Source organism: Zootoca vivipara, chromosome 7 (assembly GCF_963506605.1).
Source record: "Zootoca vivipara chromosome 7, rZooViv1.1, whole genome shotgun sequence".
Lineage (NCBI taxonomy): Eukaryota > Metazoa > Chordata > Lepidosauria > Squamata > Lacertidae > Zootoca > Zootoca vivipara.
This window is the reverse complement of record NC_083282.1, coordinates 21,704,038-21,723,555: the sequence shown is the minus strand read 5'-3', so window position 1 is coordinate 21,723,555 and position 19,518 is coordinate 21,704,038. Positions and strand designations below refer to the sequence as shown.

Here is a 19,518-nt window from a genome sequence, read left to right as displayed (position 1 = left end):
TAAGTTATTAGTTAATATGTATTACTTTATTTTAAGTCATTTCCAGTTAAGAGGTGCAGTTAATGACATGATTATTCTGCTGAAGAAGGAAGGCAGCAAGCCAGACAGTCCTTTGACCAGAACTGTGCTGATATCACCAATGATGCTTTTGACAAATTAAACTATCTCCTCAAAACTGTCAGTTCAACTCTGCAAAAGGCAAAATGCCATCTGGAAGAATGACAGTTTATATTCTTCTTAGAGGCAGTTGTGTTGAAGAATATAAGATGGGTGCTTCCAGAATTCAATTCCATTCTCAAAGTATATATGCATTGCTTAGCTATGAGAGATTCTACTCCTGTTACTGGTCCAAATATGTTCACATTCCAGAAAGGCATATTCATTTTATAAGCACAGCACCGTACCATATCAAGCTTTATTTAAGTCAGGTATGGGGTAGCAGACATCTCAGGATCCACTGGTAGATGAATAATTTACAATGGATCTAAAGGGTGTCTAGCTATCAAATATTTAAGAACAAAGGAAGTTGGGGAAAATAAGAGTGATTTGCATGTGAAAGGATTTCAAAAGTAATTCTGATACTGAAAACAAATTCCTAGACTGAATCTATGCTCAGAGGTACATTGTTGCTTAATACTTTCTCTTACCACCACCGTTTTTCAAGCACTGATACAGTATGGTATATAAGTACAAAGCACCTGGCCTTTATCCCATGTTAATCCGAACTTACAATGTTACAAGTTCTAAATTTCAGAGCAGTAGTGTTTTTAATCAAGATTGCCCAAAATAAACCAGGATCTCAAATACCCCCAAATTAAAGGTTATTACTACCTGTTCTCCTAGTATAATCTGTTCTCAGATTAGACAATTTTGAAGATTCTTACTGCCAGGTCCAGTGCAAGCATGCTTTTTTTTTTATCCCTGTGAGAATTCTTTGAGATTGCATGTTCCCATCTTCCATGTGAATTCCCCTTTCCATTTCATGGCCTGCTTTTGCTATGATGTAACATTATAGTTACATTGGTGCAAATACATAATTAACATTAAGCAGAATCCTTCATAGGGTTTGCAAACCCACTTCAAAGCTTGCATACAAGAGAACCCAGAACTCAGGATTAAGTAAAGAAATCATAACACATGAAGGGAAGCAAGAGGGTGACTTGGAGGTGTCTGCTCATGCATGTAATGTCAAACCACAATTTGGCAATATTTGAATCACACATGTAATGTAATACCACAGTAAAAGCAAACCACAAAAGGAAGAAAGGAGACATGAGTGCATAAATCTACAATATACTTCCAGTCTGCGGTCCAGAAACTGAGAACATTATGGATTCGTTTGGGTGACTGATTAGAATCCTGGACCTTTGCAATGTTCCTAATATAGCTAGAATCTAGTTCCTTTCAGTCCTATTTTATGAACTCTGCATTAAATCTATTTAAAACTATTCTAGTTCCACTTAAGACACACAGTCCCTACTTAAGACACACAGTCCCTACAGTAGGAACTATGATGAGAAAAATATCAAAGTATTTCAATTCAAAACAGAAATATTTTACTTCCACAGACATAAAGCTGGTTGGATACAGAAGACTGTTACTTAAACATTTGCTACCTATAGGAAGGTATTTCAGACGGCTAACGTCCACTTTTCATTTGTTAAAACTTGTTGAGAAAAGAATAACAGTAGGCCTGACAAGAGGATGGTACAGGTGAACAACAACGACGACAACAATTACCCTGCAAAGGCACTAGTATAGACACACACATATATACCGAATATATCACTAGTATATACACACACATATATACTGAAGGAGAGGGCAGTGGACTGTTATTGTGAGAGCATGGGTTATACCAATCCTGCAACGCAGCCCACAGGAGGACCCAGGAAGTCATCAGATTTTTCACTATGAGGGCAGATAGGTCTGCCCTTGGAGAGGGAGATGTGATTTCCTAGGCCTCCAGTATGAGGCAAGGGAAAGGTACGTAGCCAGTGCTGTTCTGACAGAGCATGAGCACTGGAAAGTGCAGAAAGAAAGCATTCCAGAAGAGGCTGTGGATCCACATCTCCTCCATTCCCCAGACACACACCTGGAATATGGGACAAATTACACAACTAGTAGAAAAAATAAAAAACCACGGGTGTGGCAGGGCATGGAAAGACACAGTTCATCCACTTTCAGTTATGTCCCCCACCGACCCTTACAGATTGCTCTGCACATATTGAATCATCCAAGCACAGGAAACTGAACCTATGTTGCTGTAAATCTTAAATCTCTTTTGATATCAACATTTGAAATATCCTGCCTGGCCTTGGAAAGAATGTTGCCAAACTGAGATCAATTGATCAAAAGACCTATGAAAATATAGCCAGTTTAGGATTCATGAAACATGTATTCTTTGCATACTTTAGGATGGACAGCGGTGTTCTTGTGCCCTTAAGAGCTGCATGGCAGGCAGAAATTCAACTGGTTAAGCCCTTTCTGGGATGGAAATACAATTATGGGAAAAGCTTCATCTGTTGACATTCTGTCAGTCAGGCAGTATATTTCTGTATGGCCCCTGGAATGATTTTGTTTTGGTGAGTCAATGACCCTTTATAGAAAGAAAAAGTTTCCCACCACGGCCTTATACTTACCAAACAATCAAATTCACATAGGGTTACAAGGTCACCTGACCTGGTTAAAGTCTTTCCCACTCTGGCAAAATATATTCAATTTCTATTTAAGTTACAGTAATTATTTCTAAATTTATCTATAAATATAAATTAACACACTCAAGTTATTTGCAGATTGGTCCCTCTTTTGTGGGTAGGGCTGAGGGTTCAATCCACATACAGTGTACCAGAAGCAGAAAATGCTGCTGGCACCCCTGACCAAAAGTGACCGGGACAAATAGTCAACATTACAAATTAACATTTCATACCAAATTTGGGATTATTTATTAAATTCATAACCTACCTTCACACCAACTGCAACATCAGTGACAATGCTGAAAAAGAAAAGAAAGTTTAAAATAGGAAATTCACTTTTATTTCTCTTTTCTAATAAGAAAGGCATTCTCTTTGAAACCAAACATTCAATATTTTTTAAATATATTGGCATTAAAATGCTTATTTGTAATAATTTAGACTTTCTCATGACATACTGAAGTAACAAGGTGGCAAGAACTACCTTGGTGCCACACATACAACCAAACTTGGGATTGGTGATAATGGGAGCCAAAGAGGATAAAAAATAACTTTTGTTCATGTTTTCTTTACAACTCTAAAACCACATACAAGAGAGCAAATCCTAGCCAGATCTAATCAAGCACAACAGACCAGGCTTATACTGTAAAACTAGATGTAGAGGAAGTTATTTTCCATGTCTCAAAACTAGAGTCGGAAGTCACTGAAGCTGAATGGTGGGGAAATCAGGATAAACAAAAGGAAGTACAGTGGTACCTTGGTTCTCAAACTTATTTCGTTCCGGGAGTCCATTCAACTCCCAAAACTGTTCGAAAACCAAGGCACGGCTTCTGATTGGCTGCAGGAGCTTCCTGCACTCAATTGGAAGCCGTGTTGGACGTTCGGCTTCCGAAAAATGTCTGCAAAACTTAACACTTCTGGGTTTGCAGCGTTCGAGAGCTGATTTATTCAACAACTAAGCCATTCGAGAACCAAGGTACCACTGTACTTCTTTACACAGTACGTAGTTAACACTATGCTACTATGAAATGTGATGATTACTTCAGAAAGGTACAGTGGTACCTCGACTTATGAAGACGATCCATTCCGCGGCCATCTTCATAAGTTGAGGTTTTCGGATGACAAAGCGCCGCTTGTGCGTATGCGTGAAGCGCGATTTCGTGCTTCTGCGCATGTGCTGACCCCGCGCAGGCGCAGACTGCGCACAGCGAAAAGACTTCCGGGGTTGTCGACTTCGGAAGTCGAAACCTTCGGAAGTCGAAGCGTTCGGATGTCAAGGTATGACTGTATAAGGAAAGTTAATGGAGAAAAAAGGCTATCATGGCTACATAATGGCTATATGCTACCTCCAGCATTTTAGACAGCACACCTCTGAATACTAGTTGCTGGGGAACAAGAGTGAAATAGGAGTACTACCCTCATGTTGCAGGCATCTGGTTGGCCAATGTGAGAAAATGATGCTGGACTAGATAGGCCTTTGGCCTAATCCAACAGGACTCTTCTTATGTCCTTAATGTCAACAAAGAGTTGCACAGGCAATTCAGCAAACAGATTTTAGCAAGGCAGGGCAATAAACTTCATAAAGCCTAGAACTAGATCCCGACACTGAATGTGGATGTAGCAAATAGCTGTTCAAGAGAATACAACTTGTGCATACAGTATAATAATCTTGCCCGCTGCCCACGGAAGTTGACTAACTTTCCCAAGTTTTAGCAGGGCTCATCATGCTCCTGTTATGATCGCCAACCATCATGCAGTTATCTTATTTCTCTCATATATATATATAATGTGTGTGTGTATATGTATGTATATAAATAAAAAGCCAGTGCAACCATTTTATCATGTGCACAAGAGCTGGCCGGCTTCATTTCAAAAGCAGATTCAGGTCTGACGAAGGCAGTAAAATAAATAAATCAGCCCTCTATTTACGCTGTCACTGAGGAGCCAGACTTCCCAGCTTCCAATAAAAAGAGGGCCTTGCCTGCGATACGTCCACAGGCTGCCCACCCAAGCTCCTCACTACCAATGGAGGGAGGCCCTTTGCCTTGTTTCCATATGGTTGACGCCTGCAATCCCTGCCTTCCTTTCCTTCGGCTTGGTCTGCCTTGTCTCCAGCAAACACAAAGGCATCTTTTTTTCCACCTTGGGAGGTTGGGAGAAAAGAGGTGGTATGCGCACACACACAAGGCCCCAATGGAAACAAAAGAGCCTCCTTCCTCTGCTTCCTTTGCCCCAAATGGGGGGCATCGCTGTTGCTCCTCCTCCTCTGTCACCCTAACCCAAATAAAACAATGGGGAGGGGTGAGCTCGGGAGCGACGGGACAAGGGAAGGGAAGAAAAGGGCGTTCCCCATGGGCAAAGGGGCCAGTAATGTGTGAACGCGGGGATGCCACGGGTCGCGGGGATGTAATAGGGCAAACAGGGGCCTTGTCTAGCCCAGCATCCCAGCGGGGATGCCTCCTTCCAGAGGCCCAGGCCTCTGTCAAAAGTCAAGACCGGCCCCCCAACCACCGCCCCTTACCCGGGGCAGTGACAACCGCCTCGCCAGGCATCTCCCCCCGGGGAGAGGAAAACACACACACACACGCCCCTCTTCTCCCCTCCTCCCGGGACCCCCAGGCTTTCCTCACGCCCCGAGCCCGGCAGGCGGGAAGGAAGGAGCTCGGGAAGCGCCCCTGACACATAAGGGATGCGCAGCCTGCCCCCCTCGGAAAAGGGGGAGAAGGGAGGCGGGAGAGGCGGCGGCGGCAACTCTCTCCTCCCTCTCTTCCACCCGGTGGCGGCGGCAGTGGCGGCGTCCGTCCCTCACTCCTTCCCTCACTCACCCGTCCATCGCCGAACAGGACAAAGCGCTGGCGACCAGGGCAAGGAGCCGCGCAGGTAGCGAGCAGCGAGAAAGAGAGAGGGGAGCGAGAAAATGGCGGCCGGGCCCCAACGGAAACCGCCGAAGGTTGCCGAGCGCTCTATCTAGGAGGCTCCACTCTCCCCATCAGACCCGCGGAACTCCTTTGTTCTCAGTGGGCATGCGCGAGAGGCCTCGGACATGCGCAGTCCGCGCGGCTGACGGCTCTTGTGTATATGTATTTCTTGCCCTCAGAAGGCAAACGGGGGGGGGGGGAGATGGTGAGAGAAATGGGACGCGCGCACACACACAAAAAGAAAAAAGAGCGGGATTTGTCTTTATTTCCCTATATTGGGCTTTGAAGCACGAGTTAAAGCACAATTTCAGAAGGAAATTATTTAGGATCCCTTCACCTTGGAGTTTCATCTCTGGGCATATTTATATGCATCTCTTTGTTAATAATGATTATTTGCACGGGGAGAGACTCCATAAATTGTCTGACTTTGACCTGAAGGAGAAAGAAACCCTATCATACACTGGGCCTCTCCCACCCCCCACCCCCTTTCATAGCTGCCAAGTTATCCTTTTTTAAGGGATTTTCTATTATGCTGAATAGGCTTCGTCGCGAGAAAAGGGAAAACTTGGCAGCTATGCCCCCTTTGCCTACTTCAAGAACTACCTTCCCCCTAACTTTTCCGTTGATTTTGACTCTCAGTGTGTGAATAGATACAGCATTCACATTAGTGGGGTTTACTTCCAGAAAGACAAGTTAGGAATGGGAAATTATTATTGCACACGACGTCTTCTCCATTTTCACTTACATTTTGTTTTTGCAAATATAGCAGTAAAACAAAAGACAGGAACATCAGCTGACATGAAGGATAAAAAAAACACTCCTTTGGTCCTGATTTAAACATACTGTATAAATTAATATAGGCAGCCCATATGTCTGAACAGGTATCCAGATGAGATTGATGTAGAAAGGGCAAGGAGAAATTCAGAGCACTGAGGAGTAGAAGTTGGGTATTTTTCCTTTCAGCCTTGCTGCATAAGTATATTTGCAACCATAAGGGCTCACAGGGTCCATTTACGTTGTGCCTCTGTTAGACCCCACACCACAATAATGTAACTCCAAGACTGCATGTGCCAGAGATCAGAGACTTCCTATTGGAAGATAAAACATGGAAAGCAGTAGTGATGCTTCAAGCCTCAAATTTCCCGGGGACAAGACCGTCCCTCAAACAGGCTGGCTCCGTGGCAGTGCCTTGCTTTGAGAAATAATAACAGGGGTCGTTCTGCCTTAGCTTCAGCCTTTTTTATTATAAAAATATATTCCTTTGTATATTAATAAAACAGGATGGACCAGAAAGGCCAAAAAAGTAAAGACAGATACAAATCCACAGCCCATACAAATATAATTAACTAACTACCTTTCTCTTACTCCCAATCATAATATTCATGCAGGCAGGCCTTCAGTGTACTTGACACATATGTGTATGTCTCATCCTCTGGTTACATATTTTTAAACCCTTCTTGCTACCCCTACAGCCTGCACAAATATCTTGGGGGGGTCACATGGTTACTATGCCGTGTTCAGAGTGCGCTATATCCAGCTTTCCGACTTTTCCTTATCTCTTTATTTCCACATTTTATTTGATCTCCCGCACAACATAAAATCCACAGCTGGAACCTGAGTGGAAGTTTAGTGCTAATTCCCATGTTGCTTACAGGGAGCGGGAGGAGTCCATTTGCAGCCCTGGAAACCCATAACATTTTGCTCACGCAACAAAGAAATTGGGTGATATTTTGGCATACTGCATAGTGAATCACAAGGGAACAGAAATATGCATGCCCAGAATGGGTTGGGGAACAGCAACACATCCAAGGCTGTTTGTTTTTTGTGTCACACCTTGTCTACTGGTGTGAATGAAATCTAGGGCAGCATGGAAATATATTGATCAAAAATCCACAGTTCCATAACACAGCAGGTAATACGGTGTAAAATAAACATTAGAAATTGGGACAGAAGCACTTGCATTATAACAAGTAAAACTAACACAATAAACTCAAAATTCAAATGCAGCCTTAATCTGATCAGAAACTTAAGCATGTCAACAAGGCCAACAAAGTCTGGTAGCATTCCAACAGAGGCTCCACAATAAGGACAGTCCCTCATATCCTTGGAAATAGAACACAGCTCAAAAAAACTTGTTTCACTGTTCACTCATTTCAAAACAGCTTTCCTCTAGCCTTTGGAGACTTCAGTTCTCTGTTAGATGACTAAATAAGAAATGGGCAAAGAAATATTCAGAATATCTGGGCTCTGCGAAATGTGAACACCTGCAAATTTCCAAGGATTCAAGAGTATATGCACAATGTCTCTGTTGGATGTTTGTTCCCAATAACCTGCTGGGTGACTGCGCAGTCAGGAGTTCAGCAAAGTTATTAAACTTCCCACAGGAGACAAAGTGTAGCAGAGTTTTACTCAGTAGACATGAAACACACTGTTGTGTATTAAAGTAATAGCACAGCCAAGTATGTATTGTAATATAGAGTTTATTGTATTGTATTACAGAGTTTATTTGAATGTACAAGTTCCAGCGGGAACGTCTATCATTTGCTGGTTCAGGGTGCAGGATTTGGAACCTCTGCCGGATTGGTTTCCGCAGGAGGGAATCCGTGCCATTGGTCCCGCCAAAATGTATCTTTTCCCTGCTAGAAAATGTATCTTTTCCCTGCTAGTCCTCTGTTATTATATAAGCCCCAGTTTTCCCCATTCCTGTGTTCTGGCTCTTACCTGTTCTTTGAAGTAAAGAGATGTTGTACCAGATCCTCGCCTCCAGCTTCTTATCTGCACCGGGCTGAAATCACTGAATACCCACTCCACAACACACACCATACACACACTATATACAGTTGCTTCAAGAATGCTTCTCTCTCTGAGCCCAGAGAGGGTTTTCAGCTATCAGAGTCCTTGCTTAAAGTTCCCAGCAAGTCCATAGTTGCCAAAGTCCTACAACTTCAGTCTTCCCAGTTCTCCAACAATCCTTCTCCACATGTTCCCACTACTCTCCACAACCAGAATGCTGTAATTGGAGCCTCTGATATAGGCCAGTCAGCACAACAACAGGGATAAGACAGTCAGGAGTACTCTGCAGCTGCATCCTGGGGGGAAATCTTTTGCACTAACTTATGGAAAATTAACTAATTCCTTAACAGCCTCCTCTCCCACTTGAATCAGCTTTGAGTCTGTACAGTCACACATCGTTCCTATCAGCAGATCACAACCATAGTTCTTTGATGTATACTAACAGTGGAAGGGATAAGGCTCGAGTGGTGGTTAGGCGTTGGAAATTTGCATAACAATTAGACAGGGAGGGGCAGGTTACGTCAGGAACTGCCCAAATTTGGAGAAGTAATTCCATTAAAGGATTCCGGGGGTGGGGCTTGGTCCTGAGCCTGGAGATGCCAGGGCCGTAGGGCACGCCGCTTCGGTGGCTACAGGAGGAGTTCCGGTAGATGTACATCACTGGGCTCCTTACTAGTGGTTAACTTCTCACGGGCTCCAACACACGGGTTGGAGTCAGATATAGTCTGATAGGTTCCAACGCCTAAGCCAATTCCGATCAACGTTCGTAATCAATAAAGTTGTGGCCTTAACCACCCAATTAAACTCATTTACCGCGTCTTGTGTCTTTATTAGACGGGAAGGAGGGACATTGCCACACAAGTGCATCTTCTTCAGAAGTAGTTAGCCCTAAGTTTCCTTTACAAGGCCTTAACAACTCAGATCCAGCATACCCCAAGGACCACCTGGCCGTGAGGAAATTTTGTGCCCAGGGTAACCGCCCAGTGTATCTTTCATTCTAGAAACAAAGCACTGTCCATAACCAAGTGTAAATCGTAAAGTGAGACGGTCTTTGGAGAAGAAAGCTTCAGAAGATATAATCACCCCATAATACAGGAGTTGCCTATGAGGTGCTCTACAAAAGTCATTGGATTGGAGCTCCCACCAGTCTCAGCAGTTCCCACCAGTCTCAACCAGCATGGACAACAGAGATGACGAGAGCCCACCACTTTGCCTCCATGCAACAGGTTGTGCAGTGATGAAGATGGAATATAATTTGTTTTTATGTCATTGGCGTATGACATTGACATCATATGATGTCCTCCTGATGACAGTGAAAGTAGTTGTGCCATTATGTACGATATAATGGCAAGTTTTCATGTTTAGCCCAGTCTACACATATAATGTGCCTTACAAAATACTGTGGTTTAACTGGATTGTGGATCATAGTCCATTTATGCATTAAAAGCTATCCTAAGCATAAGTAGAAACTCTATAGTACTTCATAACATATTATCTGAAACAATAACAGATTTTACACAATGTAGCCTGTATCTCGGCCAACATCAAGGTATTTAAGAAATAGAGTACAGTCATACCTCAGGTTAAGTATGCTTCAGGTTGAGTACTTTCAAGTTAAGTATTCTGCGGACCCGTCTGGAACGGATTAATCCACTTTCCATTACTTTCAACGGGAAAGTTCACTTCAGGTTAAGTACGCTTCAGGTTAAGTACGGACTTCCAGAACCAATTACAGGTAAGTACTTAACCTGAGGTACCACTGTAAATATCTAGAACATTGTAAAGAAGTATGATAACTAAAAGTATGAGTATCTGTAGGGTCCACAAAGATTTTGAAAGTTTTGCTTGTTTTTTCACAGTATACCATAATAGTGTGATCCTGTGCACACATTTGTTGGTAAGCTCCATTGAGCATACCGGTATTGAAATTAATCTAAGCATACATGCATAAGATCAGCCTGCCACAGCTTGGAATTTCATATCACTTACTCTGGAGTAGCCCCACTGACCACAATAAAGATGATTAGGCTACAATCACTTGCAAACTTACCCAGGAGTAAACACAGTGGGACCTTTGTATAAATGTGGTTAGAACTGGGCTTTTAGAAAGTTAGTGATTTGTGGATCATAGCCCTAATTCTTAAGTAGGCATATTTGCATTTTAAATGTATCACGTAATTTGTTCAGGTTCAGGGAAACACATTAAAGACAGAGTCATTAGCAAAGTTGAGTTAAATGTGCCGGTTTAAACATGTTCAAATTAGATGAGGTCTAATGGGATCTTTCATGTTAACAGCTACAAAATGGATGTCACCTACTAGAAATATTTGATTTTCTGAAACACCCCCCACTTTCCTTTTTCTTCATCCAAGACAAAAGGACTCTTCAGCCCTGTATAGACAACCACATGTCGTAAGTGATATAAAAATACTACATATCTTCAGACGTCGCCAGTTCTCTGGTACAATTTTCTGCTTCTGTCATTCTGGATGTGGTATGGAAAGAGAAGACAGTTCAATTCAAAGGTGCAGATAAAAAGTAAACTCAGTCTGTTCTCTTTGCTCAATACCTGAGACAGGGATGAAATACTGATGGGATGCTGAGTGTTCCCTGTGAAACCTACTGAATTTCTTTGCCTCTAGCTTATCTTCCCCACAAGCTCCCAGAGCTTGCATACCAGGAGAGGGGGACCTTTTCAGCTCCACTATATACCTAAAGATCTTGTACGCAAAGACGACATGTTGTGAGTACAGGAAAGGGTTGCGCACAGATAAGTCTGCTGCAAGATACTGAGCTTACTGGAGAATAAATTCATGTCATATCTACAGTGGAAAATGGAATGGATAGAAAGAAAGTAAGTATTGGACATGGTAAAGAAAAGGGAATTCTTAAGAAAACCATGACCCCCTCCTCCAGGAATAACCACAAGCACATGCAAGTATTTTCTCTCATGCCATTTGTAAAGTATTCACATACCTGTCCTACTTTAGTAAGTAATTTATAGAAATTAAAATGTGCCTTTAAAACTATGGTAAATTCTACATTTCTTCACTTGATGGTTCGGGACCCGTATGAAGCATGCAGTCTCTGAATAAAGGAGTCGGGTGTGAAGCTCAATGATGATTATTAGGTTGGCTTTAAGGAGTTAATGCACATCACATTGCTAACTCTGAACAACCATTAAGCTACAACTGAGAAAACATATGGAGTAAGAATTTATGGAAGCGTGTGTTCATCCATCTCTCCTTTAAACCTCATTGCTCAGTACTCATCATCTCAGCCCAAGTAGGGGTTTTATCAGTTTTGTCCCAGTAGTCAATTTGCACAATTGACAAGCTAGACGGTTTGCTCCATTAGCCAGGCCTTTTTTATTTATTTGATTTGGTGGCCCTGTAAACTAACCATTTCCAAAAGTCAGCTTTGGTTTTGACTTGCTTTAGTGGACCCAGCCGTGCTGCTGCGTAAAGGAGACGTTATAGGTAAAAGCCTCCATAAAGGTCTTCTTCTTTCAACCTTCAGATCAGAAGCTCTCCTGTTAGTGCAAGGGATCTGAAATGTCAAAACAAGTCCTATAGGCTATCCTCTGGCATTTTCTTTCTTAGCAGATTATGGTTTATTTCCCTGAAATAAAAACAAGCCATTCTCCGGGACGACATGCCGCCTGGCCTTGTCTATCTACAGGTCAAAACATGTAAGATTTAACTGTTCATCTTCCACCTTCTCAGGCTTCTGGAGGGTGGGTGAAGACATCCATTCCTTTGCCATCAAGGCTATTTCCTTCCCACTGGTTTCAAATATTATTTTTAAAACAATAGAACTGGGAAACAATCCAATCCTCTGCAGTGTGAAAGGAGCCCCAGGACATTGTTTTCTGCCTTTCCTTCCCAGTACAGATGCTTAAATTCAAATTCTCGTTTCTCAAGTCCCCTAGATTGGTTTTTCTTTGTCTCACACATAAAAAGCTCTCGGTGACAGCCTAGATGTCTGTGTTACTTTTGTTCACGACCAAAATTCTCAGAGGTGTTCTCAGAGAAGCAGATGGCTGGACAGAATGCCACTGAGCACAACCCCCCCCCCCAACTCTCTTAAAGAAGGAGCCAGCGGTGGGATGCTTTCTGACTGTTCCAAAGCCAAACAATTGAGGAATCCATTTCATCTGGAGATCTCAAAGCCCATGTACAAATGCTGGCTCCGTTTGCGGCACCCCTGGGGAAATGGCAGAAGCTTTCAGAGAAAAACAACTATTTTGGAGAATTCCCAGTCTCCAGCCTTCCTACCATCTGAAGTGGCTAGCAAGCCAGCAGAGTTCCAAAAATGCTATCAATAAGACCCAATTGGTCCCCGTGGCCACCCTTCTGTGTTACATCTCCAGCACAGAAAACCGCCGTGGCATATGAGTTGACTGGACCATGTAGGCTGAATGGAGGATCACATCCAATCCAAATTACAAGGACTGTCCCCATGCATAGTATGAAGCTGCTTGATTGTACTTCCCCTATTGAACTTCAGTAGAGGGGATACCACAAATACAAACCCTATTGTCTTTGTAGAGATACATCTTCCATTTTAGTGACCGAGGAAAGGAAAATCTGTCTATGAACCTGTGATTTCCCTATATAAAATGTTTGCAGGCTATAACAGCTACAGGATTGGCTAACCTGTTACACACACACACACACACACACACACACACCTCTGACCGGCCATGCCCCCCACCCCCAGCTTTATACCATATCAGCAATGTATCTAATAATACAATGCCATCCACAAAGAGAGTCACCCTTGTTGGAATGGGAGATGCCCTTCTCTTGGTCCCACTCTCCTCACAGGCACACTTGGTAGTGATGCGGGAGAGGGCCTTCTTGGTGGCTGCTCCCAGACAACTTTGGAGCTTCCTCCCTAGATGAGTTAGACTGGCTCTCTCCTTATTGTCCTTCTGCTGGTAGGTGAAGCCTTTCTTATAGCAACAGGCTTTTGAAAACTGGTTGTTTTTAATGAAAGGACTGGTGTCATGCTGTTTTTATTGGAATTATCTGTATGTTTTTAATAGATCTCTCTCTCTCTCTCTCTGTCACACACACACACACACACACACACAGAGAGAGAGAGAGAGAGACAGTTTTAATTCGATTAAGGTTTACTTGTTGTTGTTTTTATGTTTGTTCTTTTTCAATGACTTTAGCTGTTCTTATTTTATCTGTAAGTTGCCTTGGATCCCTATCAGGGAATGATGATGATGATGATGATGATGATGATGATGATGATATAATGAGCACACACATGTTTTGGCTCCTGGAGAGGAGATTCGTCCCTGCTTCTTTTAGCTTAGGGCAATGCAGCAACTAAGCCATGGTTTGGCTTGATATGTTGTCTGAACATGGGGATGTGGTTAAGCTCTCTCCTCTTTAACCTAGATCTGTAACCATAGTTTCTTCTTGGCTACAAATCATCATTAAAGAGGAGAGAACTTAACCACAATCCAACATTTGGATGACATGCAAAGCCAAACTTTGACTAAAAGGACTAGAGAGGATCAAAGCAGGAACAATCTCTGCCCTGGGAGCTGGTACAATGTGCAACATGCAAATGAGGATGACTCTCTGCATGTAGAATAAAGTCATGTTTAAAAGTGTTTTTGGAAAATAATTCACATAAGCTGCAGGCATTCCAAATCAGATCAACGTGTGTTCACCCATCATTAGAGTCAGTGTTGTGTCATGGAAAGAAGAAACACCTTGGTTCAAATGCCTTAACCTTGGGAACGTCGCGGTGGATGCCTCTGCATGCGACAATAAACCAGATTTTTTGGCTTATTGTGGCTTACTATGAAGAAGCAGCTCAAACTTCCCTGGTGTAACTGTGATAACAAACCCAGAAGCCTTGGCTTCCTACTCCCTCTGAATCTGAGATCCGGCTTCTCTCTCAGCAAGCCACAAACACTAGCTGGCCTTAAACACAATTCATTGTTGACTTACAGATTCTGACTTTTTTAAAAAATCCTTCCAGTAGCACCTTAGAGACCAACTAAGTTTGTCATTGACAAACTTAAAAAGGTAAAGGGACCCCTGACCATTAGGTCCAGTCGTGACCGACTCTGGGGTTGCGGCGCTCATCTCGCGTTATTGGCCGAGGGAGCCGGCGTACAGCTTCCAGGTCATGTGGCCAGCTTGACAAAGCCGCTTCTGGCGAACCAGAGCAGCACACGGAAATGCTGTTTACCTTCCGCTGTAGTGGTTTCTATTTATCTACTTGCACTTCGACATGCTTTCGAACTGCTAGGTTGGCAGGAGCTGGGACCGAGCAACAGGAGCTCACCCTGTCGCAGGGATTCGAACCGCCGACCTTCTGATCGGCAAGCCCTAGGCTCTGTGGTTTAACCCCCAGCACCACCTGCGTCCCCAAACTTAGTTGGTCTCTAAGGTGCTACTGGAAGGAATTTTATTTTGTTTTGACTACGCCAGACCAACGCGGCTACCTACTTGTAACTAGATTCTGACTTGTAAAACACGATAAACCAGAAACCCTGGCTTACTGTGATCTGTGAACACAGCCTCTATTTTGGAACATTCTGCCTCTGCCTGCTGCAAAGTTAAAATGGGATGGTGACTTGTATGACAACTTGCTTCCTTGGCATAAGAGCGGAATAAAAATGTAATAGCTGATATTATCTGGCCTGTTCTCAGGCAGCTCCTACTTGTAATTTCTGGAGACAGTGTCTCATATGTGAAAAGGATGTGCCATGCTAATGAGTTATAACCAAATTCGGACAAAGAGGACTATATTTTAAAGTATCACTATTATCCTTTTCAGTGTGAATAGTGGCTAAGCCCACAGCACTCCCATTTAACCACAGTGCAATTATTATCACAATGCCGGTTTTGTGGATTCTCTTCCACATTCTGCAAATCTTCAAAGACGATCAATGTCAGTGAAGGAAGATCACCTCTCAGCAATGTGAACGTATTCAAAGGGGAAATCCTTTAAGGTGTAAAGAGAGAGAGAGAGAGAGAAGAGAGAGAGAAAAGAGAGAGAGAGAGAAGAAACTCAACTTCAAAGAGGATACCCAAGCAATGTGACTGTGTCTGAAGAAGGAAATAATCAAAGGCAATGAGACTGTTTCCTCTGCAGGGTGAAAATCCTCAAAAGGGGATTCCCTCTGGAATGAGGGATCTTTGAAGGTGAAATCCCTTCAGTGATGTACAAACTTTCAAAGCTGGGGGGGGATCTCAAAAGTTCTTACTATTCAACATTCCTCACAGAGGAAATGACAGCATTGTCAGCCTAGAAAAGGTGGCCTTTCCTTCTGTTTTCCCCTTGCAGGAGAAGATTGAGATTTAAAGAGGTTTGTAATCAACGGAGCCAAACGATTGCCTAGTAGATAAGCAACATGTTTAGGCTGGGAAACATTGGCTGCCATCCCGAATGCATTTGTACCAGCCGAGCTCCACTAGATTGAACAATATATACCAGCTAATAGAATGAATTCCACAATAGCAATGGAATTGGGCAGAGGAATGAATGCATTGCTCTAACATTCCAAGGACTTTTAATAAAATAATTCAATAGTCGCGTCTTAATTATTTCCAAGGCACACTTTCCTCACGTGCCCCAGATACTTCACATACATCATTTTAAGGAGGTTAGGACGGGGACTCTAAAATGACCAGCATAATTCTGTTTTCTCACTGCTGCACTTCTAAACTGTTCAGATCCCTAAACTAGACCTGCAAAACTTAAGTCTTGAATTACCAGGTGCTGGGGACAAATATGGTTGAGATGTTGGACTTAATGATCTGAAGCACCTGTCTGGCAAGGTGCCAGCCTAGGTAAGGGTTGGGGAACCTGTGGCCCTCCAAATACCATTGGACTCACACTTCCATCAGCACCATCAGTATAGCCAATGGTCAGGGGTGATGGGATTTGTAGTCCAGCAATACCTGGAGGATCACAGTGTCTTCATCCCAAGTCTAAATGGATATTTGGTCTGATCCAGCAGGCCAGTCAAGCTTGATTGGGGTCATGCAGCCTCTCAGGGGGTGACTTACAAATCTTCCAAGGGAAGGGGCATGTTCGGAACTTAGGAGGAGAGCCAATGGGAGCCTTTCAGGATTTTAGACAGTCCCTGCACTCTTGCAATGGCTCCTGGCAGCTAGCGGAGGAGAGTTTCGTATACATGCTTGGTCCACCATGAGAAAAAAAAAAACCCAGATCCTAGGTTTCTCTCCATGACTGTCAGGATGCTGTCAGCGGCTCCCGGGTGGTTGCCCAGGAAAGTATAAAGACAAGGGAAAGTTTCCTACGGTCCTTTTTTATTTCAATCTTTACAGAGAGAGGCTATAGAACCCAGCCTCTTGGATAATGGGGTTGTCCCGAGTGAATCTCCACCCCCCACCCCCCGGTCTCTCCCACTTCGTCATCACCATCATCTCCTCTACGGGTGCTTCTAAGTGCCCTCTGTCTTTGAGCTCTTTGCTATCTTACGTTTAAGGCTAGCCGGGTTCCGGGAGATGGGGGGGGTGTCTGGAATGCTTTCTAATGACAACGCGTCAGCTGGGTGTTGGTCTGGCTGTCCCATGATTTCCCAGCTTCCTCCCTCATCTGCCTCTGAGCTGCAACCCTGTTGTAAATCTATACTGTCTTCCTCTTCCTCTTCCTCCTCCCTGGAAGGCTCAGGATGGGGAGGCAGTCTCCACCATTCCTCCTCTGCCCCGTCCCTGACAATGACCCCTGTAAAAAGGGGGTCACAAAGCCAAGAGGAATCAAACATGAATTCCCCCTTTCTGCTTAAGGTAAAATAATAATAATAATAATAATAATAATAATAATAATAATAATAATAATAATAATTTATTTATGCCCCGCCCATCTGGCCGGGTTCCCCCAGCCACTCCGGGCGGCTTCCAACAAAACAGAAATTCTAAAATACAGAAATAATAATAATAATAATAATAATAATAATAATAATACACCATGCATTTATAATGAAACAAGGGTTCATCCAGACTTGTGGTTGTCTCATGCCTAGAAAGCAAAGGTCCAAGCAGTTTTGTGCCCGATACCCACTCCAGTCTAATAACCTTCCATTATTTCCTCAGCCATCTCAATCAGTTTAGTCTTCTGTTAGCTATCTCATGCACAACATTAAGAGCAGCAAAGCAACTCTGTGTCTGTATCGCTTCACGGGCCTTACACTCACCTCGGCATCAATTTAGATATGCCCCCTCCGCTTTGTCCTTTGACTGAAGGTGCTCCCCTTCTGGTCTTCCTCTGGCATCAGCATTGCGCTCACAGTGTCCAATGAGTTTTCCCTGTAGGGACAGTTAATTCATTCCTCTTCATAAAAACCTTTTAAGTAGACAGATGGAGCAATAGTGCACCAATGAATCGGCAATAAGCCGAATACATCTGGAGACGTTCATATATTTTGGTATAGCAGATCTGCTCTTGAAAAGTGTAGCTTGTTTGATAAACTGTTGGAGTAAGTTCATCGGTCCCCTTAAAGGAACATAAATACCTGTGGTTCTAGGAAAGCACACTTTGATATGTTAGACCGTGTCATAGTTAGCAAAACATTAAAGCCAAGAAAGCCACTGCTTTTCTATAACTATTAATTTTAGAACCTGGGGCAGTCTCCTTCTTTGGAGGTTTTTAAGCGGAGGCTTGACAGCCATCTGTCAGGAATGCTTTGATGGTGTTTCCTGCTTGGCAGGGGGTTGGACTGGATGGCCCTTGTGGTCTCTTCCAACTCCATGATCACAACAAATGATCACAATGCAAATTATAATCGTGAGAACAACTGACAACATTCCTAGACCTCTTGTTGCATATAATCCTTGGACTGGGTTTCCTGAGCCCCATGTAATGGCAAAATCTAGAATCCCACTGAAGGACGAGTGGGGCAAGCAGGGGTGCTATGGTGGGATGGGGCCAGCTGGCCCTTCTTTGCTTTCCCCTTCCCACATTTAGCAATGAGGCTGTGTATACACTTCACTTATATACCTTTAGAGCACATTTAAAGCAGATTCTTTTCCTCAAAGAATTCTAGGCACTGTAGTTAGCTCTGTGAGGGGTAAACTGCAGTGCCCAGAATTCTTTGAGGGAAAGAATCTGCTTTAAAAATATAGTGTGGTAGAGCCCTGAGGTGGTAAAATCAGTGCTTTTTTTTCTCGGAGGACGCAGGGGTATGCATACCCCTAAACATTTTGTGAATCTAAGTTTGGTCTCATTGAGGGGCAGTATTTCAATATGAGTAGGAAAATGAGAGTACCCCTATACATTTTTTTAAAGCACTGGGTAAAATGAACCATATTACTTCTGGCTGCATGAGAGCATCACTTTGTTTGCTACAGTTTTAAACAGTTCCCTACTTAATTAAAAGAAAGAAAGAAAACAAAACCAAAAGCAGAACAAAACCACCCAAGCAGAAGCAAGAGTACTGGCTGAGCTTTCTCCTGTGTTGGGTTTGTGTGTTTCAGATTTGCAGGGAGCTTTCATAGAATTATAAAATTGGAAGGGAACCCCAAGGATCATCTAGTCCAACCCCGTGCGATGCAGCACTATGCGACTGTCCCATACGGGGATCGAACCTGCAACCTTGGCATTATCGGCACCACGCTCTAAGCAACTGAGCTACATTTCGCTGCAAAAATGAGAGACGGCGTTCCAAAGGTGATGTATACCCCTTCAAACTAATGGGGCACAGTCTCAGGATTCTACCACCTCACTCTGCCAAATGGGTAAATCAGGCCCGAGAAATAAGCATGCAGGTGGCAAAACGGCCATCGAAGAAATGTGCGTAGTATCGGGTACATGGGTGTGGGTGAAATAGGCCCTATTGATAACCAATTAATATGAGACATCTATGATCCAGTTTGCAAAACACTGTTGCTCTTGCTGCTAGCCTGCTTATGCTTTGGAAAGCAAGGGGTGAGGGGATATCAATTAGGAGAAAGCCAGGGTCATTTTTTGGATTTGTTCTTTTATCGCTGCAGATTTGCACCACACCTGCAGATCAATTTCATATATAGATTTTGGCGCGATTCACAATGCTCAGATCCTCCAAACCCACATTCGGAAGCCATGATAATGTATTAATGAATTACAAAACTACAAAC

The 19,518-nt window shown here is 43.3% G+C and overlaps 1 protein-coding gene across 5 annotated transcripts in view; it reads right to left on the bottom strand.

The window, feature by feature from the left end:
• Positions 1-5,705, bottom strand: part of PTBP2 (polypyrimidine tract binding protein 2) — a 46,853-nt gene extending 41,148 nt beyond the window's left edge. For 4 of the 5 annotated variants that reach the window (XM_035121617.2, XM_060276726.1, XM_060276727.1 and 1 more), the window contains exons 1-2: positions 3,756-5,508; positions 2,965-2,995 (exon numbers count right to left, since the gene is read on the bottom strand). In XM_035121617.2, the coding sequence (XP_034977508.1) occupies positions 2,965-2,995; positions 3,756-3,778 (54 nt within the window). In that variant the 5' untranslated portion in view covers positions 3,779-5,508. The other variant, XM_035121618.2, reaches the window with a different exon arrangement.
• Positions 5,706-19,518: the final 13,813 nt, after the last annotated feature.